The 26,852-nt window shown below is 37.2% G+C and overlaps 2 protein-coding genes across 3 annotated transcripts in view; one reads left to right on the top strand and one right to left on the bottom strand.

The window, feature by feature from the left end:
• The window catches only part of acsl3b (acyl-CoA synthetase long chain family member 3b), a 43,137-nt gene that overhangs the window by 2,751 nt on the left and 13,534 nt on the right, over nucleotides 1–26,852 (bottom strand). Inside the window, exons 2-16 of one of the 2 annotated variants that reach the window (XM_087239620.1) lie at nucleotides 22,526–22,748; nucleotides 22,271–22,421; nucleotides 18,475–18,675; nucleotides 17,015–17,192; nucleotides 15,743–15,852; nucleotides 15,522–15,660; nucleotides 11,827–11,977; nucleotides 10,078–10,201; nucleotides 9,067–9,138; nucleotides 8,843–8,982; nucleotides 5,771–5,943; nucleotides 3,492–3,566; nucleotides 2,729–2,920; nucleotides 1,068–1,182; nucleotides 766–923 (exon numbers count right to left, since the gene is read on the bottom strand). In XM_087239620.1, coding sequence (XP_087095746.1) covers nucleotides 766–923; nucleotides 1,068–1,182; nucleotides 2,729–2,920; nucleotides 3,492–3,566; nucleotides 5,771–5,943; nucleotides 8,843–8,982; nucleotides 9,067–9,138; nucleotides 10,078–10,201; nucleotides 11,827–11,977; nucleotides 15,522–15,660; nucleotides 15,743–15,852; nucleotides 17,015–17,192; nucleotides 18,475–18,675; nucleotides 22,271–22,420 — 1,978 coding nt within the window. In that variant the 5' untranslated portion in view covers nucleotide 22,421; nucleotides 22,526–22,748. Of the gene's footprint in view, nucleotides 1–765; nucleotides 924–1,067; nucleotides 1,183–2,728; nucleotides 2,921–3,491; nucleotides 3,567–5,770; nucleotides 5,944–8,842; nucleotides 8,983–9,066; nucleotides 9,139–10,077; nucleotides 10,202–11,826; nucleotides 11,978–15,521; nucleotides 15,661–15,742; nucleotides 15,853–17,014; nucleotides 17,193–18,474; nucleotides 18,676–22,270; nucleotides 22,422–22,525; nucleotides 22,749–26,852 lie in introns of those variants that run through there. The other variant, NM_001145932.2, reaches the window with a different exon arrangement.
• Nucleotides 1–26,852, top strand: part of ftr05 (finTRIM family, member 5) — a 393,850-nt gene that overhangs the window by 362,339 nt on the left and 4,659 nt on the right. The gene's annotated exons all lie outside the window — the stretch shown is intronic.

Raw genomic sequence — 26,852 nt, 5'->3', positions numbered from 1 at the left:
AACACATGACTCACCAATCAGATGATTCCTAACACACCATAAATAGCCAGAGTTTCTTACTTCAGTTATCTTTGTCTTTAAGAATCCTCCCTTCCACCCCTACTCCCCCTCCCTTTTCAGAGATTGGGCGGCACTGCGGCCCGGTGATTAGCACTGTTGCCTCACAACAAGAATGTCACTGGTTTAAGTCTTACTAGGCCAGTCAAAGTTTCTGTGCGGAGTTTATTTGTTCTCCTCGTGCCACAGTCCAAAGACATGCGACATGTGAATTGACCAAACCAAATTGGCTTCATAGATGAGCTCTTAGTCAGCAGTATGTCTCTCCACAGAAATCCCTAATTTATCATTAACCATAAATAAGCCAGGGGATTCTCGAGATCTATCGGAGCTCAATAATATCCATCTGCAGTTTGACGACTTCAATCGACCGGCATGTTTGTGTGTGTGTGTCTGTGTCAGAGGGCGGGGCCGCAGGTTTCAAATCTCCTGGGTTTGCGCGTGCACATGAATAACTTGGTTTCGTTAGTAAGTCATGGCGAAACACCTAATGACTCGTTATCAAGGCGACTCGTTTGAAGCACTATGAGTCGACTCTTTTATAGATGAATCAACAGTTTTAAACACTGTACACTAACAGATTTAAGCCTTAGGTGGATATTTCACTTCACTTAGAGCTGTGTTACACACTACATGGAGGGGCATTTTCAAAAACCCATAATATGGGCTCTTTAAATTCCAACTTATTTTGCTTCACTGCTTACAAACCTGAAATCGCTGCATCTGTGATGATACGTAGAACCTCTTTCTCCATCTCTGCATGGTTGCAGATCTCTTCCCATGATCCCCTGATGCCCTTCTGCCCAGCAAGAGCGGTTAACTGCTTCTGATTGGGCACCACAAACCCAATCACATAAGATTCATCGCTGTGTATAGAGAAGGAGAGGTTTATACATTTCAGACAGAACAGCCTTTACATGAATGCTATATTTGAGAAGCGAACATGTCAAACTGTCACAGTGTGTGTATTTTTTTTTTTTTTGGCAAGTGTGTTTATTGTGTAATTGTACCTGTTGGCGTAAGCACAGATGTTGTCGATGAGTGGGCAGTTTTTGAGCACAGCCTCCACTTTGCCTAAAGACACATATTCACCAGCTTGCAACTTCACTAGGTCCTTCTTTCGATCTACACACAGATGTCACAATTAATTAGTAAATATTGTGTAGAAATGACTTTGATAATGCTTATATTTAAATGTAATGTGAGTATTTGTATAGCGCACACACTCAAAGCGCTTCACAATCATGAGGGGGGGCAGCCACAGGTCAATGGTGCAACTGCGCTCACCACACACCAGCTATAGGAGGAGCGAAGAGACAGTGATAGAGCCAATTCGGTAGATAAGGGTTGATTGGGAGGCCATGATAGTTAACGGCTGATGAAGGGAATTTGGCCAGGACACCGGGGTTACACCCGTACACTTTACGAGAAGTGCCATGGGATTTTTAATGACCACAGAGAGAGTCAGGACCTGTTTAACGTCTCATCCGAAAGATGTCCTCTTTACTTTTACTGGGGCATTAGGACTCACGCAGACCCCCTACTGGCCTCACTAACACCACTTCCAACAGCAACCTAGTTTTCCCATGTGGTCTCCCATATAGGTACTGACCAGGCTCAGCCCTGCTTAGCTTCAGTAAGTAACCAGTAATGGCTACAAGGTGATATGGCTGTGACAATATAAATTGTGGTCACACTTTATTTTAATGGTCTGTTTGTTGAATTCAAGTTACATTGCATCTACTTGCCAACTAATTCTCATTAGATTATAAGTAGACTGTTAGTGTTAGTGTGTGTAAGTTGACATGTACCTGCAAAGTTACTTATAGTCAGTAAAATGTCTGTTTTTTCAGCAGTATCAACATATATTAAGCAGACGGTTTACTAATTCTTAAATGGACTATTAAAATAAAGTGTTACCTAAATTATAGTGCCCCTATTATGCTTTCTTAGATAATATAGATGTTGGTGAATATAAAAGGTCTGCAAAGTATTAAATACAAAACTGAATGTCTTGAAGTTATTGGCCTTTATTTGCAATGCGGATGCAAGCTCTTTTTATGGTAGTTTTATAACTTCTGTCTATATGATTTCTTTGTGTGGAAATTGGAATAAAACTAGGAATAATAAACAACAGTAAACTGTCAAACTTGCTCTACAAAAAATTGTCTATGATAATACATACAAATCAAAATAATGTAAAAGCTTGCTGCATCAAGCAGCATAACAAGCTGTTTTTTTACAGCTACAAATCAATGGAAGTGAATAAGACTGGAACTCCAGAACCAATAAGGTTCTAATGGCTGCACTAGTTGTATGTGAAATAATAGGGTCAATTGTCATAAGTTAAAAGATTTGGTTCCAACACACCGTAAATGTTGGACCAATCACAACAGGCTAAGCCCTCTGAACAATTAGGATGGAGAAGGCTGACAGAAAGACAGGGTTTACAAGACCAGATCCATTTCAAACAATGTGAGGAAAAAAGCTGCTGTTGGAATGTACATTATGCGAAAAAGAAAAATTATTAAATTTATGTATGCTTATTGCAAAAGACCTCCAAAACTAAACCAGGTACCTTTAAAATAACATACTTTAAGTACTTAATGTAGCTCTGAAATAATGTATTGTAACTAAATGTATGTGTGTGTGTGTGTGTGTTGCTCCGCACCGATAATCTTGAGGCAGCCGTCAGGGTGAAACTCTCCGATGTCTCCGGTGCAGAACCAACGTTGCCCGTTCTTATCCTCGAAGAAATCCTCTCGGTTCTTCTGCTCATTTTTATAGTAGCCCATGGTGACGTTGGGACCACCAATTAGAATTTCACCTCGTGGGTTTGGTTTATCTGTGCCAAAATAACCACCTACGGTCAAAAACAAAGCAAAAACATTAATATGGACTTTATATTAATCCAAATTTGAGCATACAGTGAATCACAGGGTTCCCACTCTAAACCAAATGTTGAATTCCATAAGTTCTCCCTGACTAAAAATGTAATGCAAATGTAGGGAAGCTTGCAATTAGTTTTATTAATTGGGGCAGATTTTCTTTGGCCAACAAGGGCACAGTTCAAATTCTTTCAGCAGCTTCTTCGTTTTATAATAAATAACAAAATATTTGTGTATAGCAAGTGCAATACTTTGAGTTGTCATCTCATTTTAGACATGTCATGTGACATTATTATGTGACATTATTGCAATTATTGCAATAATTTTTGATTGACAAATTTGCTGTCAATCAAAAATTATTTTGCTACAATAATCTGCACTTTTGATAAACGAGAGGTCAAATTTTAAACGACAAACCGAAGTCCCTGATATTCCATGACTTGGGAACCCCCCCCCCAGAAAACTTCAATGTCTGGAAAAGACCTTTTAAAACTCCATGCTATTTCTAAAATGACATCTTAATAGAAGTATAAGAGCAGTACTTGCCTTCCTCCCAGTCCTTCAGCATGATCTCTGAACATACCAGAGGAGCTCCAACACGGCCAGTGCTGTAATCAGACACTACACAAACATACAGAGCAGGATTAGCACACTTACAAAATTGAAAATATTCATATGATGTCAATTCATTTGAAGGTGTTGTTTCTGTTATTCTAACAGAACAATGTCTCAACTTTGTCTCAACATATGTTTGGTTCACACAGACTTTAAGATGAACTTACACTTCAGATTTAAAAAGAATATTGTAACAAGATTCTCTATACTTATTTACCATTGAATTTCATTACTTTTACTTAGTTGCTTGTGATTAATAAATATTTCAGAGCTCGACAAGATGAATCCATTTTATTAAAATGAAACTCCTAAGCTTCCAGTATGACTTCTAGTACATCCAGGGTTTCCCATGATGATGGAAACACCAGCTTTTAATTCCATATAATTATTTTAATAAGGCACTACACACCCTTGACCTAAAGTACTGACTCATCTTCAAATTTTAACTCGCACTATTCACTTTAACTTACTGGTTCAGTTTTTTTTTTAGATTGTCCTACCCAAATCAGTGCCATTTAGTATTATTTCTATACTATGACAGTTTAATAGCATATTATTAACTACAATAGTACAGAATTAACTGTACTAACTGTATTTACACTGTAATGGATATTGCTTTGTATAGCAAGTTTACATTAATTTATTTATAAAACACATTTAAGAACAGCCACAAGGCTGACCAAAGTGCTGTATAAAAATTAAGACAGATTATGAAAACATAAAAATAAACCAAGAGAAACAATAAAAAAACTGAGAAACTGAATAAAGAAAAAAATAAAGCAGTAGAAAAGACTATTAAAATAATATTAAAAGGCCAAGCTGAACAGGTACGTTTTAAGGAGTGATTTAAAAATAGATAGTAATGGAGCCATTCTAAACTCAAGGGGCAAATCGTTCCATAACCGCAGACCAGCCACAGAAGAAGCTCTGTCCCCTTTACGTTTCAGTCTGAACTGAGGAACTAAAAGAAGATTTTGATCACTTGATCTAAGAGATCTTACGGGAGTGTAAAAAAAAACAGCATTTTAGATAGCATTTTTAATTTAAATGCAAACGCTGCATACAAAATGTCAAGATTCACATTAGGAATTATATACACAAAGGCATTCTAAACTCTTTTAACCTAGTATTTAAACATAAAAATAAAATCAAACCTTGTGATTTGATTAAATTTAAATGTGAACTAGCAGTCACAATTATTCTTGGTTTTTAAGATATCTCTTGTGCTCTGCAAAGTTGCATTTTTGATCAAATAGTAAAACATAAAATTGTTCTAATAATTTCAACTATATATGCATATCTTTCTATCTATCGATAGATAGATAGATAGATTTTTTTTGTTTTCAGATTTTCATCTAATATTTAATTTTTTGTCTAGTTCAAGAGTAAAAAGCTCTAAAATAATTATATTCTAAGCTATTTTAGGTTACAGAAAATGTTAAAATTGTACAATTCATGAAAGATCAAATATGAATCAAACATTCCTGTGATTTTAAAGATTTAAAGGGGACTTATTATGCCCCTTTTTAAAAGATGTGAAATAAGTCTCTGATTACCCTAAAGTGTCTATGTTAAGTTTCAGCTCAAAACACCCCACAAATAATGTTTTATATCTCTTTGAAACTACCGCTTTTAGACTTTGATCCTAATGGTGCCATTTTGGTGACTGTCGCTTCAAATTCAAATGATATTTGCTCTTTTTTTAAAAGGAGGTGGAGCTACAAATGCCTGTGTGTCAGCATAGTGGCAGATTCAAAAACAAGACTAACATTCTATGCTAATGAAGGAGAGATAGTCACTTATGGGCGGGGCTATCTCCCTCTGATGACACGTACAAAAGGGTAATGTCAATCAAAGTGTTTCTTTAGACTGTTTTGATAAAGTGTGATTTAAAAAGTAAAATTAAAACAATTTGACCATTAGAAGCTGGTTATATTGACAGGATGTTGCAACACAACTGTGTGTAAACCCCTTATAAAAGTGATTTTTATATACATTGTTAAATTGTCATTGTCTCTTAAGTCTCTTAATATACAGTAGTTGATGATTTTCTTTTTAGCAATTTTACTACTAAAATTAATTTTTTCCTAATTATTAATCATCAGCCTTTCTAATTTCAAAAGGACTAAATTTTTACATCCTCGCTATCTGTAGATTGACTCATGCCATCTTATATCTTAACGCTCTTGCTCAGGGAATTTCATGCTTACTCTCGCTGATGGTCCCGGCTCCGCAGGTCTCTGTGAGGCCGTAGCCTTGTCCCACAGGACAGCAGAAACAGATGTTCATAAACCGCTGAGTAGCTGCAGATAAAGGAGCTCCACCAGACAACAGCACACGCGTGTTACCACCCAGCAATGAGCGAACCTTCCTGAAAACCAGCCTGCAGAACACACAAACACTTAGACATTACAAATATAACACAGAAAACAGGCTACTGCATAAAATCCCACAGAGCTTCAAATGAAATCATTACATTAAACTGCCCCATTATGCCATTTTACTACTCCTAATTTTCTCCTATAATGACTTAAGTCATAAAAACGTTTTCTCAAAATGTCCATTATCTCTAATAACCAAATAACACAAGTTCTTTCTAAACCAACCTTTTATGAGAGTTTGCTCTGTTCTGATTGGTCAAATCATGGCCTTGTCTGCTGTGATTGGTCTATCTTTTACCTCTTGCCTTTTATATAAAGGCTTGTTATCATATTTGTATTTTAGCTTAGTAGGCATCAGTGTTGGGCATGTTCCTTTCAGAGTAATTTGTTATAGTTACTAGTTACTTCTCACAAATAGTAACTGAGTTAGTAACTGAGTTGCATAAAAGTAACTAATTACCGGGGAAAGTAACTATTCCGTTACTTTAAAAAAATCGAATTAGTCAAATGACTATAAAATAAATATAAAACATTTCACACTAATCTACAGTATTTTAATGCTGGTGTGGGACAATGTGAGAGACAACAGCAGCAAGTCCTCAACTGTACATCTAGATATTATTTAGTTTAATTCTGTCTGAGTGTTTGCGGTTGAGAAAAACGACACTTTATTTGCTTCGACGTTGTGGTTTTGTCTCCTCCTTTGGTAGCAGAGCTCACATTATCACCTGTGTAGCCACTAATTTGGTGGCGCGGTATGTGACGATGTAAGATGCTTCATTACTTGTCACAGATGCAGAGAGACTCTTTCTTTTCCTGGGCATAAGTTGCACAATACATAAACATTCTCAATGAGGGAAAAGTAGTGCTTATATATGAACTTGTTGGATTTGCCATCATTCTGACTCCAGGTTGTTGGTGTGTGCAACTGACTGTGTGCGCTTGTGTGTGAACTAGGGATGGGTACCGAAATTCTGTACTTTATCAGTATCGGGGCTACATAATAAAACACAGAAGTATCGATAAGCTCTGACATTTAACGGTTCTGCTATCGGTACTGAAGATTTATTGCTAAATAAAAATTACTTGCAGTAGCATTCTTTAACTGACCAACCTTTTCTAATTTACGATATTTGATATTCGTCTTCACAGTTGGCAATCTCACATGAGAAATGCTCGTGTTTCCGGAGAGTGTGTCAAGTATAAAAGCCTTCACAGTTCTCAACTGTGCGTGCGCACTCAGTGGAAGCTCGTGCTAAGTGCACACACAAAGCTCGCCACACAGACTCGCCCACACACAGCTCGTAAGCTTGTGAAGTGAACCAAACGGGTTGTATTTCCCGAGTGGACAGCGACAATGTCCCTTACAACAACGCAAACAGTTGTACAAGCAGAAAAGCAAGCAATTGAGCTAAGTGAAAGTATCTTTTAAAAGTGCATTAACTGCAGGAAGACAAATAAAAAATGTTTGACTGCCTATCTACTAATGGTAACGTTACATCATCCACATCGTTATGCCATCTAATTTAGTATAATATTAATAGTTAAATAAACACACACATTCGCTTACAATGAAAACAATAGGTTTTTTTCTGCAGTAGTCTAAAAAAATATTAAACATGATTTTTCATTAGCTGTATTTACAAATATAGCCTATGAATAGCCTAATAATAAACTATATGCTTATTAAGAAATGATAACAAACTGCTTGCATTGCAAGATGCTCCAAAACTGTATTTAAAACAGAGTTAACTCCCAAAACACTGTTAACTCATTTATGTGAATGTGTTAATAAAAAATCAGAAACATTATCTCATTTAACTGCATTTTGCAACTCAAAGAGGGTGTTTTCAACTGCAGGGAGCACAATAAACCAAGAAAGATCACGACTTCTGCCAGAAAAGGCAAACCTGTTGATTTTCTCCAGAAAAAGATTTCTCTCTACATTCTTTCACAGGAGAAAAAACTATTTATTTGTTTTAAAATTATTGGTTTCATTTTATTTTACATTAAAAACATAATAATAAAGTGTTGGTAATTCTGTTCAATTAGTTTTTTTGTTTTTATCTTTAAAAGTATTACAAAAAGTACTAATAAAAGAACCCTTAAAGTACTGAACCGATAAATGGTATTGATCAAAAGTAGCTATACCGTTAAAACCTTAACGATACCCATCCCTAGTGAACACACCCTACTCTGCCTCTGACTGGTAAACAATGTAAATGTACTCTATCTAAGCCAATCATCACATTCTCAGTTACACCACGTTCACATACACACCAATCATCATCACTGGTTAGTTATGTGTCCCAGCCCCAAACACACACACACACATACATACAAACACACCCACCCAGAGAAAGAGAGGTCCTATGGCTGAGAGAGACGCTCACATGAAAACCGCTTCAGTGTTCTCAATTATAGTAACACGCGTTGTATTGTCAATAATAGTAACGGCGTTGTAACAGGGGAAACAGTAATTAATTTGATTACTCGTTAAAGAAAAAAGTAACGCTGTTAGTAACGGTGTACTTGTATAAAAGTGTCTGTTCAACCCATCAGTGATTGATTTTTCAATTCATTTTTGCAGCACAAACCAAACAGCATCTTCTAAACATGCTAATCACATAAAACCAAACTTTTTTAGGTCACAGGTACAACTATAGTGTTTAAAGGGTTAAAGAAGACCAATGAACACCATAAGCTTGCGTCATGCTCATTTTTACAAACTTATCCAGAATGCAAGGCTGACATTACCGGTTTATTACAACAACTGGTTCTAATTAGAGACGCTAGCTGCTTTTTTATGATATTTTAAACTTTTACCACACTAAACACACTACATGATTGCTAAAAAACTATGCAGAGCTCTTTAATATTATATTTAGCATTGCGTTGTACCTGTCGCAGAGCGGTGTGGTGTATCCTTTGGAGATCTGCTCCATTTTGTAGTTGTACGCCAAAACAAAGAGTGTTTTCTGGACACTGCTCATCTCTTCAACTTTAGTCATCACATTCTTATAGATACGATCCATAATCTCCTAAAGAAAAGAGGGAAATGTTACAGACATGCGGCTATTCTGACCAGTGTGTGTTTGTGTTTGTGTGAATGCAAGGTTTCTTACAGGAACAGCTGCCATCAGTGTTGGTTTGAGGACGCTGGTGTCTCCTTTACTGCCCTTTTTAATTTTAGATGACTGTGAGGAGAAAAATATGATATAGTATTACAATCTTTTAATTTACTCTGCATTATTTTACTCCCCTGCATCACTTTTCACTGAATGAAATCCAATATTTGTTTCTCATTCATTTTGAGGGTGTTCCAAAAATAGTATCTGTTGATCCAGTCTAATAACTATAAATATTTGGGGTGTAAAGTTCACAAAAATCATGGTTCAGTACGATGCTACACAGTGGTGTCACGGTTTGATAAGTTTTCAATACAGCAGAAAAAAAAGAAAGAAAGAAAAACTTCTGGGGTTTTTTCAAAGCAGCAAATAAAACAAATCCTCCTTTATAGCCCAAACCAAAAAGCTCCTTATAAAAAATGAAGTGTAATATTCTGTAGTGTAATATTTTTTTATTTTGAGAAATATGAGTGTCCACCTTTTTTTCAGACAGCACAGATCTGCTTGATGTGATGGTCACCTGCCGTTTCAGTGGATCTGAATGCAGGAAGTATTGTCTGGCTGAAATGGGCTTGTGAAGGAATAATGTAATAGGACTCAATTACATTTAACATTTTCTTAAAAACGGCGAAGCAGTGGCGCAGTAGGTAGTGCTGTCGCCTCACACAAAGAAGGTCGCTGGTTCGAGCCTCGGCTCAGTTGGCGTTTCTGTGTGGAGTTTGCATGTTCTCCCTGCGTTCGCGTGGGTTTCCTCTGGGTGCTCCGGTTTCCCCCACAGTCCAAAGACTTCCGGTATAGGTGAATTGAGTATGCTAAATTGTGTGGATGTTTCCCAGAGATGGGTTGCGGCTGGAAGGGCATTCGCCAAATGCACATAAATAGAGCAGTGATATCGTTGTCTGCAGTAATGCAAGTCAACACATTGTTAATCTAAAGCATTGTGAGATTGTAAGTTCTTGACGTGGTGATGACCGCACAACAGCATGACTAATGTGTGCGTGTTTGTACCTGGTCAGCAAGAGTCTGAGGTGATGAATATCCAATCCGACAGCCGTGTGACACACACACCAGCTCAGCGCTGAGCTCCAGGACATGAGCGAGAGGCAGATAGCCAATATAGGTGTCATTCTCACTGCGACGATAAAAAAACAAACAAACAGCGTTAACACAAACACTCATAGCCATCCATTAGATATAGTACATAGTAATATTATTTTTTCACTTCCCATTGGAAGACCATTGAGACATCTAAACTCATTCACTTCTTACCCTTGATTTTTAGCTGTAAAAAAATCACTATACTGCTTGATGTTGCAAATTAGTATTTTACTATTATAAGTTTTAGTTTGACCTTTTACTCCCATTTGTTATTCCTTGTTATTTCCTTCATAAGCAATTGAGCGAGAAGTTTCAGAAAAGAGCATACTTTCACATTGCCGAATAAGGTGAATAGACCGTAAACAAAGCCATTTTATAATCATTTATAGGATTTAAAATAAAACCATTTTAGTGTAATATAAACACTTATTGCTAGTATCAGCAATGCCATGGATTTGCTTTCCAGACATCATACTGGGTGTAAATATCAGTTGAGACATTATCTAATATTCAAATGCTAATTGATTGTTCAGACAGGAAATGAAGTATTGTCAATAAAGCAACAGAGATTAATGGCTTGATCTATCAGAGAACGTAATGAACGGTTCGTTTCGGAGCTGGAAATCTATGAAAATTCTAAAGTGCTTCGATTTTGGATTAAGTGCTTGAAAATGCTTTCCTAATAGCTTATCTTACTAAACAGGTAATAATAATTAAGTATTTAAATTAAATTAAATAAATCGCTTGGGTCTTGCATAAAATGAAAGCTCTGGACTCGGCGTATGTTTTTTATATATTATAAACCTTACATGAAAAATGACATTTAGGATGCCAGTAAATGATATTTAGGACAGTAAATCACTATTACATATTGGGCTTAGGGCAAACATGCCATTAAATATTTTTTCTCAGAATACTATAACAAAAAGGATTTAATATAATGAGAAGTATGTGTACAGTTGAAGAAGGAATTATTAGCCCTCCTGAATTATTAGTCCCCTGTTAATTTTTTCGCTCGTTTTCTGTTAAACAGAGAGCAGACTTTTTCAACACATTTTTAATTATAATAGTTTTAATAACTTATCTCTAGTAACTGTTTTATTTTATCTTTGCCATGATGACAGTACATAATATTTTACTAGATATTTTCAAGATGCTTCTAAACAGCTTAAAGTAACATTTAAAGGCTTAACTAGGTTAATTAAGTTAATTAGGCAAGTTGATGTATAATGCTGTTTTGTTCTGTAGACTATCAGGAAAAAAATAGCCTAAAGGGGCTAATAATTTTTGTCCTTAAAATGGTGTTTAAAAATTCAAAACTGCTTTTATTTCAGTTGAAATAAAACAAATAAGACATTCTCCAGAAGAAAAAATATTATCAGACATACTGTGAAAACTTTCTTGCTCTGTTAAACATTTGGTAAATATTTAAAAAAAGAAAAAAAATTAAAGAGGGGCTATTAATTCTGACTTTAACAGTATATGTATAAATTAGTAATTTGCCTACTTGAAAAGTGCTAAAAAAGTTAGAAAATGCACCTGGAATGTGCTTGAAAAGTGCTTAAATTTAACTGGAAAAAAGGAGAGAGAGTAAGAACCCCTGATGATGGATATACATGAAACCACTCTGGGGGAAAAAGATGTTTTAGAGAGGCATACTCAAGGTTCGGGATGCGTTCAGCCATGCCAGTGATGCCCGCGATGATGTTGCTGTGAGAGATCATGACTCCTTTAGGAATGCCTGTAGAGCCGCTGGTGTACATGATCACTGCGATATCAGATGGGACAGGCTGCCTGCGGGACACCATTACTGCACACAGACACATTCACATCCCTTCATTAATGCTGTTGTGCCATTCTTGATGCTCTGAAACAGTCTAAATAATGCATTTTAATAAGTCATTTATTCTTCCTATGGTGCAAAGCTGCATTTTCAGCATCATTTCTCCAGTCTTCAGTGTCACACGAGCCTTCAGAAGTCATTCTTATAAGCTGATTTAGTGCTCAAGGAATGTTTAGAATTATTGTAAAGAAATATTTAGTATTGCTATCAGAACAATCCTATTGTGTTCAGGCCTGTCACAATTATCAATATATCGACTTATCGCACAACGCATGGAAATGACCTTTATTTTTGGTGAAGCTATATAACATAAAAACCAATTCTAGCAACAGTTTAGCTGATAACATCTCTATCATTGGAGGTGTTCGTGTCAGTATGGTTAATAAACACTATAGTATTTACTATAAATTACTTTAGTATATTTTCATGTGGGTGTCTGACAACTGAAAATAGATCTGTTAGCAGATATCACAGCCTCTGTTACTTTTTACCTTGCACTTTTTTCTTAACATTTATTATTTATTTAGGATATACTGTATGTTTTCACTTTCAAATTTTAATGCCTAATTATTAAACTGTTAAACTGACTATAATCCAATGAAATATTCTTAAGATTAAAATATGATGTGTTCTTTGTGAACTTGCATTATGAGGCTATTATATTGTATTCTGGCCATATATAATGAGTAGCATAAAATGATCTTAAAAAGACAATAATATTGTTAATCACAATATATTTTGGTGCAATATATATTATACAACAAAAACTAGATATCATGACAGGCCTAATTGTGTTGTGGAAATCTGAATCTGTCAGACAAGGGTTAAAGCAAAGCAAAAATGATTGTCTCAGTCTTCTCAACTGTCAGTTTTATACCTTTTACGTACACTTAAATTTGTGCCAAACTTCAGGAAAGATTCATCTTTATTTAAGGAAGAAAAAAGCCTGTTCTAGTTTTTGAACTTATGATTAGGAGTGTTACAATATGTGTGACTTTGGACTTGATTGGTACATTCTGTACATACTTTTTCTGTATTCTACAAAATAAAACAGTTGATCATTAAATTAAATTTGCATCACAATTACTAAATATTTTAGTATTGTTGAATAGAAAATTCAAAGGAACAGCGTTTCAATTAAATAAAATTATTTAGCAACAAATGTTTTCACTCAGGCTGCGTCCAAAATTGCATACTACATAATTGCATACAGTGTGCTAACATCAGTATGCGAGCCGAGTATTTTCCCTACTAGCAAATATTAATCTGACACCAAATATAAAAGAAGACACTAACCCGGTATAACGTCGTCACCAATGAATAAATCTCCAAAGGACCACTGAAAACATCTGAATTGTAGCTCTGGCATGGACATGAGGCTTTTAAATTACTGAAAAACAGCTGCGGGTGAAGTATATTGATCGAAGGTGCTCAGTTTGTGATCTTATCTCGGTTTTGTTCTATTGATGTGTAATTTAAAATATTCGTTGCTTGAAACAGATGAAAATATGACTGATATAAGTATGACTACAATGGCAAGGGCTTAAACGGAGCAGTGCTCATAATATCGAAAGAAAAAATAAGACAGCTGGAGAAACATAACCTGCTTTGTATTTTTGTAGGAAACACAGTTTAGATTTGTTTAGGGTAAGAGGTGTATGTTACTGCCGCTTATGACTGTGTCAGGAATATTGAAAATAAAACCAACTTAACTCTGCTTCCTTAGCGCTCCTACACGCTGGCATTTCTCCTCATGGGTTTTAGGTTTTGAAAAGGGGAAAAAAATTCCAACACCCTGTCCAAACTTTTAGGATCCCGGTATCAGATATGCACAATCCATATGCACAACGCTTTGGCTTGTTTCCCTCGCTCAAAAGTTTGACAGACCTCCTGCGCATAACTACGGTTGCTATGCCTCGATTGGTGTGTGCCGGTTTTTGGGTGTGGCTAAGCAAAGAGTCAATGCAATACTAGAGTTCAGCTCATTATCAAAAGCTGTGCTGGAGGTGTGCCAGTCACTGAATCCAGCATATAGGGTGTTCCTGTCCATCACATTCTGTCTTATATTATGCACTGTGTTTGTCATAAAGTTGTCTTTGGCTCAAGTGATGGCATTTTGTAATTTGCTTTTCGGCTGTACAATGGCTGTACAGTAGGGGGGGGGGATATAAAGTGTCAGAGGCAGTGTGTCAATATGATTCATATTGACAACGTGAGGTCGAATTTATTTTTAACGTGCGAAAATTAAAAATTTTAATTTCGGTAATTATTTTTAGAAATTAAAAATAACCTTTAAAGTCCGCTTTAATTTAATTCACATTTCATTTAAAGGTACAATTCTCACTATTAATATAAACCATTATGACTTTTGCCTCGATAAACTACTAACTTCCTGCTTATAATACTCATTATGGTAGTAGTTGGGTTTAGATATGGATGGGATCATGCAGAATATGCACCTTATAAGTCCTAATAAACAGGGCCAGACAAAATCTGCTGGCATTTTCTGCACAGAATTTTGCTAATAATTTGCAGGTTTATGTGCAATGATTATAAGAGTAAAGTAATTAAAAACGTATAACATGGAACTAAAAATAACTTTGTAACTTTTTATGTTTTACAATGCAAATCTAATTAGACCCACTTGTTTGCTACATAAAGTCTCTCATATAATATATCTAGTAAAAGCCAGAATATATTGCTTTACAACCTGTATTGTAAATAAATCCAATAAACATTTGCAGATTAGTCAATAATATTACTGAAATTACTGAAAAGTAAATATGAGGATGAACAAAAAAAAATGTGTGCAGATTACATGTGGGTCTTCTAATAAAGTTAATTTCTTAATAATAGGCATGGTAATAAGCAACTAGTTTCTGACAACCCTGTTCGTTCATTGTGGGGACGATGTTGTCTAAGGAAATATAAGTTGTAGACATGATCTTTTTTAATGCAACACATCAGCGATCATTCATCCTCAATGTCAGATGTGTAAGAACTGACAGACAGCATAACAAAACAAAGGTCTAAAACTCCAGTGCATTGTTAAACCTTTTATCTCAGTCTTTCTGAACAGAGAAAACCTGCTCTAAACAATGTTATCATCTCCCTCTTGTATCTCCTGAGGGCTTTTCTAAGCAGTTGCTCTTATCTGACACGAATGCTCTCAACACCGGCTCACAAGCCCTCGAATGTCTTCTTTTCATCTGACAGTGAGATCCTGTTGTCTTTCTTCACCAGCAAAATCAATGCTTACAGCTCTTTTGGTGCTTAGTAGGTTTATCGCGTTAGTACGCCAGAAAACATGACCAAAAAAAGCACTAGTGTGGCTAGCTTGAGTTTCTTTCATGCTTAAACCATAAAATCAAAACAGACGTCATTCTGAAGTAATGTGCCTGCAGATAAAATTCACCTGCAGTGCCTTGCTTTTACTGAAATGACCATTAGATTAAGGGAATTTGTGGAAACTGACATCCCTAATATAAACATTCAATCATGTGCCGCTTACTGTTTTCAGGTTTGGATCCCAATTCTTGCACCGCTGCCATGTTATGTACCATGATGCCTCTGGGGAGATCAGGCCAGCTTGTGGGTTTCGTGTCGACCACTATAATGTGCTTGAGTCTGGGGACTTCTAACAGAATAGCCTGAGAGATGGAGGATCATGCAGAGCAGGAATGAGAAAGTGCTTTCTGGTTGATTGTGTTATTGTGTGGGTTTTGTTTTTACCTTGAGGCGGCTCTGCAGCAGGTCTTTGCTTGTGACGATGTGTGTGACCTCAGTCTCGTTCAGACCATGAGCTATAGCTGATCCTCCCAGTGTAGAGTAAAGAGTCACCACTGAAAACCATTCAGATCATTAGTGTCTTTAGATAGAAATAAGTGAAAGGTATATTTTATATCCATTATTTCCACCAAAATGATGAAGATAAAAATATTTAATAATAATAATAATAATAAAAAACTTTATTTGTATAGCACTTTTCCAACATACATGCAACTCAAAGTGTCTCACAAACAACAACAAAAGCATTAAAATAGACCACAAAAACTTATCACATATACTGAAATAAAAGCATTCATGTACACAAAATGTAAGTATATATCCAGTATATATTTGAATATGTTGTAAGAGATTATTTAGTACACTGGGACAACAACATGAAGGAATTAAGTTAACTTATTAATTTTTAACCAAATTACGTTGTCCCTCCCCCAAAAAGCTCAAGAATTGTGTTGTTTTAGCTCAATTTAAATTAGTAGTTGAACAAAAAGCAAACGTCATTTTTTGAGTGCATGTTAGAAGAACATTCAATCGGACTATACCATATAACTGTTAGTAATACAGTGGTCCCTAATTTATTGCGGGAGTTAAGTTCTAAAAACAACCTGTGATAGGCAAAATCTGAAGTAGTCAGACAGTTACAACCCTTTTTGCATCCTTGTTGGAACTCATACTGCTAGCGATCGAAGATTTATGTTAATTCTGCAAGCTGAATGCATTCTGTACTATAGAGGAGACAATGAGGAGATTGATTGACAATGGTTTACAGCTAATCAGGATGTAGCACACAATGCGCTGTTAAAAAAAGCATGTCAAACTGCACAAAAAAAAATTTGGCGAACTACGAGGCAGGGCCGCGTTATATCGAGGGATAGTAAATGAATATAACAAATAATATAAATAGTTATAGTTATAAGAAATTAACATATAACATATATATATATATATTTTTTTTTATATATATATATTTTTTTATATATATATATATATATATATATATATATATATATGCATATTTTGTATGTATAGTATCAATTTCAAGAGAGTAAATGCTCTGATTTCAGTGATACTGTCTAGCATCAACCACCCTAGCAGTGCTATTTTTGGCCAAATATTTTTTCCTAGTCAGCACAATATGGCAGCTATTGGAGGCAACACTATGTATGTGTGTGTGTGTTTGTGTGTGTGTGTGTGTGTGTGTGTGTTCCGAATGCTCACAGGGGAAATTGTACATGAAGCAAGCCTGTGCCGCTATGACCCATTCAGCTCGAGTCTCGCAAAAAATAGCGATGTTGCAGAGAGGCTTCTGACCCAGCGCAGCCAGTCCACTTCCAAACCTCTGAGCCAGATGGAAAGTGTCTTGATACGACAACCAGTTATAATCGCCCAAAATCACCTAGAGAGAACGAGAGACAAGTCAGAGTGGCATTGTATTGTATCGATGGCCTTGACAGCAGCATGTGACTGCTTTTCAGTTTAATGTAAACAGGTCTGGACAACACCAGAGCAGAGATACACAGTGTTTACAGAGATAGACGGCCAATGAACTTCTTTCAATAGAGTCTTTGAGTGAGGTCTCTTGAGATGTGTACACATGATCTTAGAGAGACCTTCGAAATATACTTGAGTATTTAAACTGCTGGTTTCTAAATTGGGGCCGCATGATCAGGATACAGGCGTCAGAGATGGAAATTTAATACCTTTTAAGACTCTTTGCATACATTAAGAATTCATCACCACTTTAGGTTTTAACGACATTTGAACTTACAGTGTATTTAATAATTGTTAAAAAAACCAACTCTAAACTAAAACATCATTCATATACTAAATAGAAACACTAATCTAGCAGGTGACGTCTACTGAACAGCAGAAAAAAACGTTTTACCTAGATTACTGAAGTAAACAAAACAGCATGATGTCAAATCTAGCAGGATTTTATCGATTTCATAAACCATCCTAATATTAGCATCCCAATACTCAAAGATTAAATTCAGGCAAGCTTTAGCATACAACTATACATTGCGTAATCAAAAATACAACATTTAAATAGAGTAAAATTACGGTGGCTCAGAGAGCTCGAGAGGTCTATCAAAGTGGGCCACCGAGTAAATTGACTTTCCTTAAAGGCACTTTGTTTAGAGTCAGCAAGAAATTTATATTTTCTTTGGTAAGGTTACATTGCATTACATTTATAGTTTTATAAAAGTAAAACTTTTGATTTAAGGTGTTCTAGTTACAACTCTGTCCTGGAGGGCCAGTGTCCTGTTGAGTTTTTGTTCCAACACTAATCAAACACACCTGAACATACTAATTAGTGTTTTCAAGATTATTACAAAACTACAGGTAGCTGAAAAGAAATAAACAATTTTAAATAATATTTTACACAATCTGTATTTTTCATCATTTATGATTAACACTTAAGTATGACGTCAGTAGGTGGAGAGCAAGTGGTCTTTAGTGGCTGTCTGAAAGCATTTGACTGCATGCACATCTAAATTTTGTAAGCAATGCAGTCAATACGATCTCCACCACATCTGGAAGTCGTAAAAAGCGAACAAGCCAAAAAGCTTCCAGACCTTGTTTACACCTGTATTTAACACTATCCATATGTGTTCAGATCAACAATACCAGTTATAAACTTGGCCAAGTGAACGTGAGACAACATGATAGTGTGTCACCTTTTTAAAGACTTTCCCGTTAGGCTGGATCTCATCCTCCTCGCTCAGCAGCTCTCTAGTGCCGAGGCAGTCTCGTTCGGGAAAGTGGACAACAGCATATTCAAACACTTTATCCAAAGTGTCCACACCCTCGTGTAGGAGGGACGCCAACTTCAGCTGGCTGTTCACGGCTCGGTACGGCCCTGCTGGATTCCCATTTATCTGATGAGACAGAAAATCAGAATGAGGTCAAAATGTGAACTGACATGTGCAGACGGAAAACACTATTTAAAGCAGGGGGGAAAAAAACGACTTTAAATCCAAAATCCACTAGCGGAGGGATTCATCACATTTTACATTTTTTTTTTAAACCAGCAATTAATTTAAGTAAAGTTGATCAGTAATGACAGTCAATAATAATGATTGCGATTATCTCAACTAAATTATTAATTCCTGGCTTGTATTATGTATGGGGTGACATGGTCGCTCACTGGTTAGCACTGTTGCCTCACAGAAAGAAGGTTGCTGGTTCGAGTCCCAGCTGGGTCAGTTGGCATTTCTGTGTGGAGTTTGCATATTCTCCCTGTGTTTGTGTGGGTTTCCTCCGGGTGCTCCGGTTTCCCCCACAGTCCAAACACATGCGCTATAGGGGAATTAGGTAAACAAAATTGGCGGTAGTGTATGAGTGTGTGTGTATGGCTGTTTCCCAGTACTGGGTTGCGGCTGGAAGGATATCCGCTGCCTAAAACATATGCTGGAATAGTTGGAAGTTCATTCCGCTGTAATAAATAGAGGACTAAGCCGAAGGAAAATGGCTGAATGTATTATGTGTTGAGCATATTAGAATGATATTTGTTGAATGATGCTGAAACTTCACAGTAATTAATTCCTTTTTAAAATATATTAATAGAGAGAAACTAATATTTTAAATAGTAACAATATTACACACAATTTCGTATTTTTGATCAAACAAATAAAGGCTTGGGGTCCGTTCATCGTACTTCGCTTAAATGATCTGAGATGATTTGGCAGATCCTGGATCTTTTAATCTAGATAACCGAATTCTGGCTATTTTGGTTCTTCAAACAAGTCTGCGACGCAAATTAAAATGTTTGGATGAACTGATCTGATATTTCTGTGTGTGCTCCTGATTTTTGTGAAGGACAGATCTATCGATTCCCGAAATCATGATCAGCAAAGCAATGACTGGCTTACAGCACAGCAGCGTAATGACTTCTTTGATTAATATTTAGTTATCCATGTGAGCAAAATTACACCAAAGTTGTAGTAAAGTTTGTTAAATATAATAAGCAATAACGTTCTACATTTGCTGTGGGCTGCAGGCTTTTTTCGTTTCATGTATCAAAATTATTCAGCAATTTATTTAGTTACTTTTAGAGAAGATTTTCTTTCAGATAGTATTCAAGTTTTATCCTGTGGCACAAGGTGACTGGCTGTTTCAATTCAATTCACCTTTATTTGTACAGTGCTTTAACAATGTAGATTGTGTCAGTTTTCAGAGTTTAAGTTCAGTTTAGCGGTTCAGTGTGGTTTATTATTCAATACTGAGAGTCCAAACACTGAGGAGCAAATCCATCCATGCGCAGCAATACAGATCCTGAACCATGCAAGCCAGTGGCGACAGCAGCGAGGAAAAAACTTCACCAATTGGCCAAAGTGAAGAATTAAAAAACCTCTAGAGAAACCAGGCTCAGTTGGGCAAGATATTTCTCCTCTGGCCAAACGTCTTGTGCAGAACTGCAGTCTAGGTGCTGAAGGCTGGAGAGCGCTGGATGTCAGTGAAGACTCGTCTCTCCCTGGAGCGTCACAGGAATCAGTCGCATGCTTTCCACTCCTCCAAGACCACCACAGCAGCTGCTCAGGATACGGCCTTGTCCAGGGTTATGGCAATCTTGGGATCATTTCGTCATGGTCTTCGATCACATTGGTGGTGCTGCATAGTCTCTGGGGGCCTCGGGATGAATATCCCCAAGTGGATTCATTTAGCATCAATTCATTTTGCATCAAAAAAAGCATTTTGATATTGAAAAGGTGTCTGCAACTTTTGTACAGCATCAAATCACCGGTCTATTAGCTGTCAATTTACTTCCAGAAATTATTATTCCTTTAAAAAAATAATAAAAAGAGAATTTTTTAAAGTGTGTGATAATAGACATTACCATACACTCTCAGAAATTGTACTCAAGCTGGGTTAATACCTTTACGCGTTTGTATGCAAGTCCTTATTGCTATCTTAAAAATTTGCCTATAGGCCTACATAAGCCCCTTTCACACATACAGACCTTTCCGGAAAATTACCGGCAATTTTCCGGAAAGGTTGTATGTGTGAACAGGTCCTTTTTGAAAATACCGGTAAATTCGTTCTGGCTATTTTCCGGAAAGAGAAGTTGTAACATTACCGGCAATTTGCCGGAATGCTGCGCTGTGTGAACGCAGAAGGAATATTTCTGGAATAAGCGCGTGCACGTCTAGAACGTGCTGACGTAAGACTTCTGCTTTAGCCAATCACAACAGTCAGACGCATTTACGTCCGCGCGGTTTGTGAGAATAAAAGCCTTTGAATATTTTTCCAGACGCATTTAGCTGCTAGAAGTTAGTCAGATAACGTTTATATGTTCTCCTTAATGCCAACTGTGCAAATAATCATCGATAAGATGCTTATGATAAGCCGTTGTTTGTTTACCTTCAAGCTTTGCGTGTGCCCATGAAACAGCCTGTGAGCTTCAGCACACGCACATATTATGAACATCTCGACATGCGAATATGATCCTGTGAAAGTTTTTTACAATATTGATCATCAAAAGAGTTTGTAATTTAGTCAAATGTTTACAAATACAAGCGCAGCCGTTTAAAGCTCATTTGTGGTGAATGATGTCAGAATTTACCGGTATTTTGGAATGGATGTGTGAATGCTCTTTTCCGGAAAATTTCCGTAACGTCCTCGCCTGTGTGAACAGCGCTTTTTTGAACATACCGGTAAAGTCGTTCCGTAAATTTTCCGGATATTTTCCGGTATCACTGTGTGAAAGGGGCTATAGTCTCTAACGCATGTTCTCTTTGAAACCCTTGGGGGAGGACCACTTCCATGCCAATTATAATTTTTTTATTACATTGTTTTTACTTCTGATTTAATTTTTAAAAATATTTTTTTTTCCTACATTAATACAGTATATGTACACCCATAAGCTACTATTGTATGGAAAAATCAGCATTAACATACTTTCAGTATGACCTTGGCTTGAAATTATCCAATCTAATCCTGTTTATATGAATATGCCTGCTCCCGAGCAGGTCTGAGCTATTAGACCTGTTGCAATGGCAACAACTCTCAGATGAATTTCAAAGAACAAAACTACCTGGATCGCTTCAAATCATCAAGAACCAAATCCAGCTAATTGAGTAATCAACGTAGGAAGAACGGACCCCTGGTGAGCACAAGAGTGCAGCAGGTCCTTGTTATACTTGGTTCAACTTTCGTGGCCTCGCAGTTTCATGAATTTGTTTTTGCGCAATTTGACATGCTTTTTTTTACAGCGCATTGTATTCTGCGCCCTGATTGGCTGTAGACCATTGTCAATTGATCTCCGCAGTGTCTTCTGTACAGTACAGAATGTGTTCAGCTTGCAAATTTAACATAAATCTTTGATCGCTAGCAGTCTGAGTTCCAACAAGGATGAAAAAACGGTTGTAACTTTCCTTAGCAAGACCATTGTAAAGGGGGTCGCACACCAGATGTGCCAGGGTTTGAAGGAGTGTGAGCTGATGTTTAAGGGTGTGTTAATCCTATTGTACTTACTGCGCGTGCTTTGACCCGTTTAGCTCGGGCCTGATTTCCGCTGGCTCCAGAGAGCAAGTACCAGGGGAGAAATGTGATGACGGAATAAACCCAGACGACCGATCTGAAGACCTGCAGCAGGAGAGGAGACATGTCCTCCTTCAGCTTCATCCTGAGAGGAATGGCAGAGGAGCAGAAGAGCAAAGAAATAGAGTTTAAGTTATTTATGGACTTTTCTCACACTAGCTTTAGCTTTGATATTTGCCCTCCACATACCTTGTGTTGTTCTTTCTTCCAACTATGTGATGGTACTCCTCCTCTTCTTCTGAAGGTCTAGTTGGCTGGTTTTTTAAAATGCTTTATGTATATTCTGCTCTTTTATTGCCTTTTGTGAAACCTGCTAGATGAGAGGGCAACTTCCTGTTCCATTTCCTTTTCCTACTCCAGCTTCCTGCTCTGAATAGATGAAAAGCCTCTTGGGAATAAGGATGAGCTCTCCCTGTGGGAAAATACAAGCCAAGTTTTATTTTTATCCTAACAGAATTCGTTCAATAGTGGACATTTTGTGGAGACATATTTATGAATTGATAAGCTCAGTTGTAGCATATTTCGGCTTGCCCTTTCATTTTTTTAAAAGGGATTAGAGTTGTCACAATACTGAAATTCGGTACCAATCAATACTGAAGTTTTCAAAAAAGTCAATTTCCGCTAACATTTGAGCACGTTTTTAAACAGCAATGAATTACATTTCTCAAGATCATTCTGCCTCAAATGTGCTTGGTTGTGAGTTGTCTGCTATAAAGAGTAGCTCTGTTACATTATAATAAATAAATTATTGTATGCAATAAACAAAAATTAAGCATTGCAGTAAGTAATATTTATTTTGCACTATTGTTTTATACGCATATCAATTTAATAAATAATACTTCATTCATAATAATAATACTGCTTCAAAACAAACAAGATATTATAATAAATCGTTCAATTCAATGCTGAAAGCTGCAAAGCAGTCATCAGTAACCAAGGCCGTACTCACACTAGGTACAGTTGCCTCGAACCGGGCCAAAGCACGCTTGTCCCCCCTCCTGTCTCCCCCGACGGCCTGCACTCACACCACAAATGGGCCTCGGCACGCTTACGTCATCGCTGCTGTGCTGTTCAGTGAGAAGCGCTCTCTCACTCAGCAGCACAGTGGAGATTTCTCTAGTTATATCGTTTCAGTCGTTTGTTATGCAGTGACATGCAGTCAAATATTTCGCCAAACAGTCCTTAGGGATGCAGTGACACGCAGTCAGATATTTCGCCGAACAGATCCGCCACTTTTGGCGCTCATAAACAATCATAAAGCCCTCGTGCTGCAGGAATGAGGAGGTCTGCTGAAGCCATGCAGCTGTCGTGCTGTGAGGAGTTCTCGTCTTTAATACACTACGGCAGTTTGCGTTCACTGAACAGTAAGAATGATTAATAAATCAATATGAAACAGCCCCTTAAAAGTCAAGTCTGGCTTTCAGTTTCGGGCTTTGGCTCGTTTTGCACTCACACACAAGCGTACCGTGCCAAAGCCCAAGTGAACCGTGCTCAGGCACACCTCTTCCAGCCGGGCCAGGGCCGGCCAAGTGAACCGTGCTTGAGCCCGATTCATCGCGCTCACACTTCTCAAACGATCCGGGAAACGGGCCTGGGCACAGTACGGATGACATAGTGTGAGTAGGCCCTAACTCAGTAACTAAACATGCGCCTCTGAATGAAGCCTACTTAAGTGAACAGAACCTGCATAGGCTGTGAATGACAGGTAACGTTAATAAAGTTGTAAATAACATTCAGTTTGTGGCACAGAGTGATCATTTTGGAGCCGCACGGGAAGTGAACCGCTCTTAGCAGTGAAAATGAAACCGAAAGCGCACACAGTGCTGTCAGATGTAGCTGACTGATTCCAGCCACAAAAGTATCCAAAACCCGCCGAAATGCAAAAATATGTCAGTGACTGATTTTAAGCAGAAAACGACAGATTGTAAGAATATGACTCAAACACAATAATTCAACATCAGAATTATCATCAGCATTGATGACCAGGACAAATCTAAAGTCTGTTCAAGTCCACCATTCCACGTCTATACAAAATTTTGCCTTTTTAACCAACAGTACTGCTACACAAAGCCTATTGGTGTTTTACCACATGTTTGAGAATAACAATAATAATAGCTCACCCATTTAACCTTTATTTTACATCTACAAAATTGTAAGAAAATCGTGATTTTATTTTAGGCAAAAAAAAATTGCGATTCTCATTTTAGCTAGAATCATGCAGCTTTAACATATAGCTATTTAGCGGTTTCAAATTTGTGATCTGGCACTATAAAATAAAATTAACTTGACTTCAAGGGGGGCAGGGAAAGCAGTTGGGAGGGTGGGGAACCCCCCTTATATAATGATAGGGGAAACACTGCACTCTTATTTGCAGTTACTGCAAATAATAGAGACAAGGGAAATTCAACTTGGCTACTAAACACAACTACAGAATCATCTTACAGAATGAATTATTTCAAACACTCGACTGAAGAAACATTAAAATGTGGTATTTTCACATGCATTCGTATGTAGCAGCAATAGAGCCATAGCTTGCTAAAAAAATCAATGCAAACAGATGTCAAATTGCAGAATGATTATCTTCATTTTCAGGATCACGCGATTAAATAGTCTGTGATTTTTTTCCATCGCTTATCAGTGAACTATGTAGTAAAATAACTAGTCAATACTGCTCCATCTGAAAGCAACTGCCAGAGATTTAGGGCTGATTACAGAGCCTGTTTCACTGCCAACATGCACATGGAATCGCCTTCGATTAATTCTGCAACACTACATTCATGTTTGAACAAGTAACAAAACTGTATTAATAACGTACAGATGAGTTTCTTGTGAAAACTGGCATTCTTTCTGATTTAATCAGGACCTGTTTCGTAACAATCAACATTGGCAGGAGTGTTCATTAACAGAACATGAGTTAACTCACACTTAAACTCATTAGCAGTTGAGTAGCTTATCATTTGCTTTTTTTAAATCTCTCTAATAGGTGGATTTTTTTGCAGCATCATGGGTAATATAGTTCTTCATCTGTAGTTCTATTGATAAACACCACTGTTGAAATAACATTGGCCAATGGCTTCAACAAAAACATGGAAATTATGCTAGCCGGTATTACTCGTATGAGCATGTGTGTCAACCACTATGTCACGCCTCTGGTCATTGTGATTTAACTGGGGACAGCTGGCAGACAGTGAACGCCGTGAGCGCAGAAGACAAACAAGCCAAGCTTTGTTGCTCTGGAAGGATGAAGCTCACACTAAAAATAGTGCGACACTAGTGTTCTGTTAAAGAGGTGGATGTGGTTATGAATTCATGCGTGTGTGTCTGTTGAGCGGAAGAGCATGTAAAGAACATAAAATACAAACTAGGACATCTGGCCAAATTCTGAAAACCAAAAATAAAGAGTGACCTGCTAATCCAGCAGCCTATATTACAGTACGAGCAGAACTTGATGTTCAAAATAGGTCAATGATCCTCTGGTGCCTAAAAAAACCCTCTGGGAAAGACGCATGTTTTACAATCTGAGATAAACACAACACTGTGAAAACAAACGAGGAAACGGCCACTTTCCAATGTTCTCTTTGAGAAAAATATAAGCTGCAGACTCATTCTGTGGCTTTGATTCTTTGGAGGAAGGTCAAAAGGACAGTGCAGGACAGCCAGATGTTCTCACATATCATCTATTCAGCAGAAACACATTCCTTTTTTAGAGCTTCAGTTGTGAAATCAATTATTTCCCTCAGTAGTAGTGATCAGGAGTTGTGATGAACCAATGTCACTGTATTGATATTTTGAGAGCTGATAAGTCTATAAAACAACAACGCATGCAGGGTTATGTTCACGCTTGTAGTTTGGTTCTCCTGGTTCCAGACCAAAAAAGAAAATTATACATTTGGTGCTAGTTCACTTATGCCTAGTTCATGATTTAAGCCCCGATTTTGACTCGCCGACAGGTTTTGAGAAATCTCTGACAAATGCCTGAAATCACAGGGAAATGGGTGCTCATTCACGTAAGTAACAACCACTCAGTGTGAACTATCAATCACATGATCTGAGATAATCGCAAATGAGTCGCTGATATTTGGCATGCTATATTTGTTCTGATTGAAAATAATATCAACGATTACCTACAGCTAATGAGAGAGCAGCATCCACTAGTGTGGGTATCTGCAGGCCAGCGGGAGGTTGGGGGAGAAGTTAAGGACTTCTTTTCGACCTATATGGACCCAAGAAATGGACGAAAAACTAGTTGAACTGTGGCAGGAGCACCTGTGTATGTTTGACATGTCATCCGAGCAATACCACAACCAGGTCGAAAAATAAAAAAAAAGTTGGAAATTGCTAATTCCCTTCAAAACACAGGTCAGCAAAATAAGTACATTTTCTACCCCACTAAAGGCTTCTTTCTCATTATGTAGTTAAAGGGCCATGACACCCCCAACTTTCAGTTAAAGTCTACTTCAGAACAACTGTTGTTGTCAGTTAGCTCACAAAATGAGACAAACTGTGAGGAGACGCA

Source organism: Danio rerio, chromosome 2, assembly GCF_052040795.2.
Source record: "Danio rerio strain M-AB ecotype USA chromosome 2, GRCz13ab, whole genome shotgun sequence".
In the NCBI taxonomy this organism is placed as follows: Eukaryota; Metazoa; Chordata; class Actinopteri; order Cypriniformes; family Danionidae; genus Danio; species Danio rerio.
Note: the sequence above shows the minus strand (reverse complement) of the source record. Positions and strands in the feature narration are given on the sequence as shown.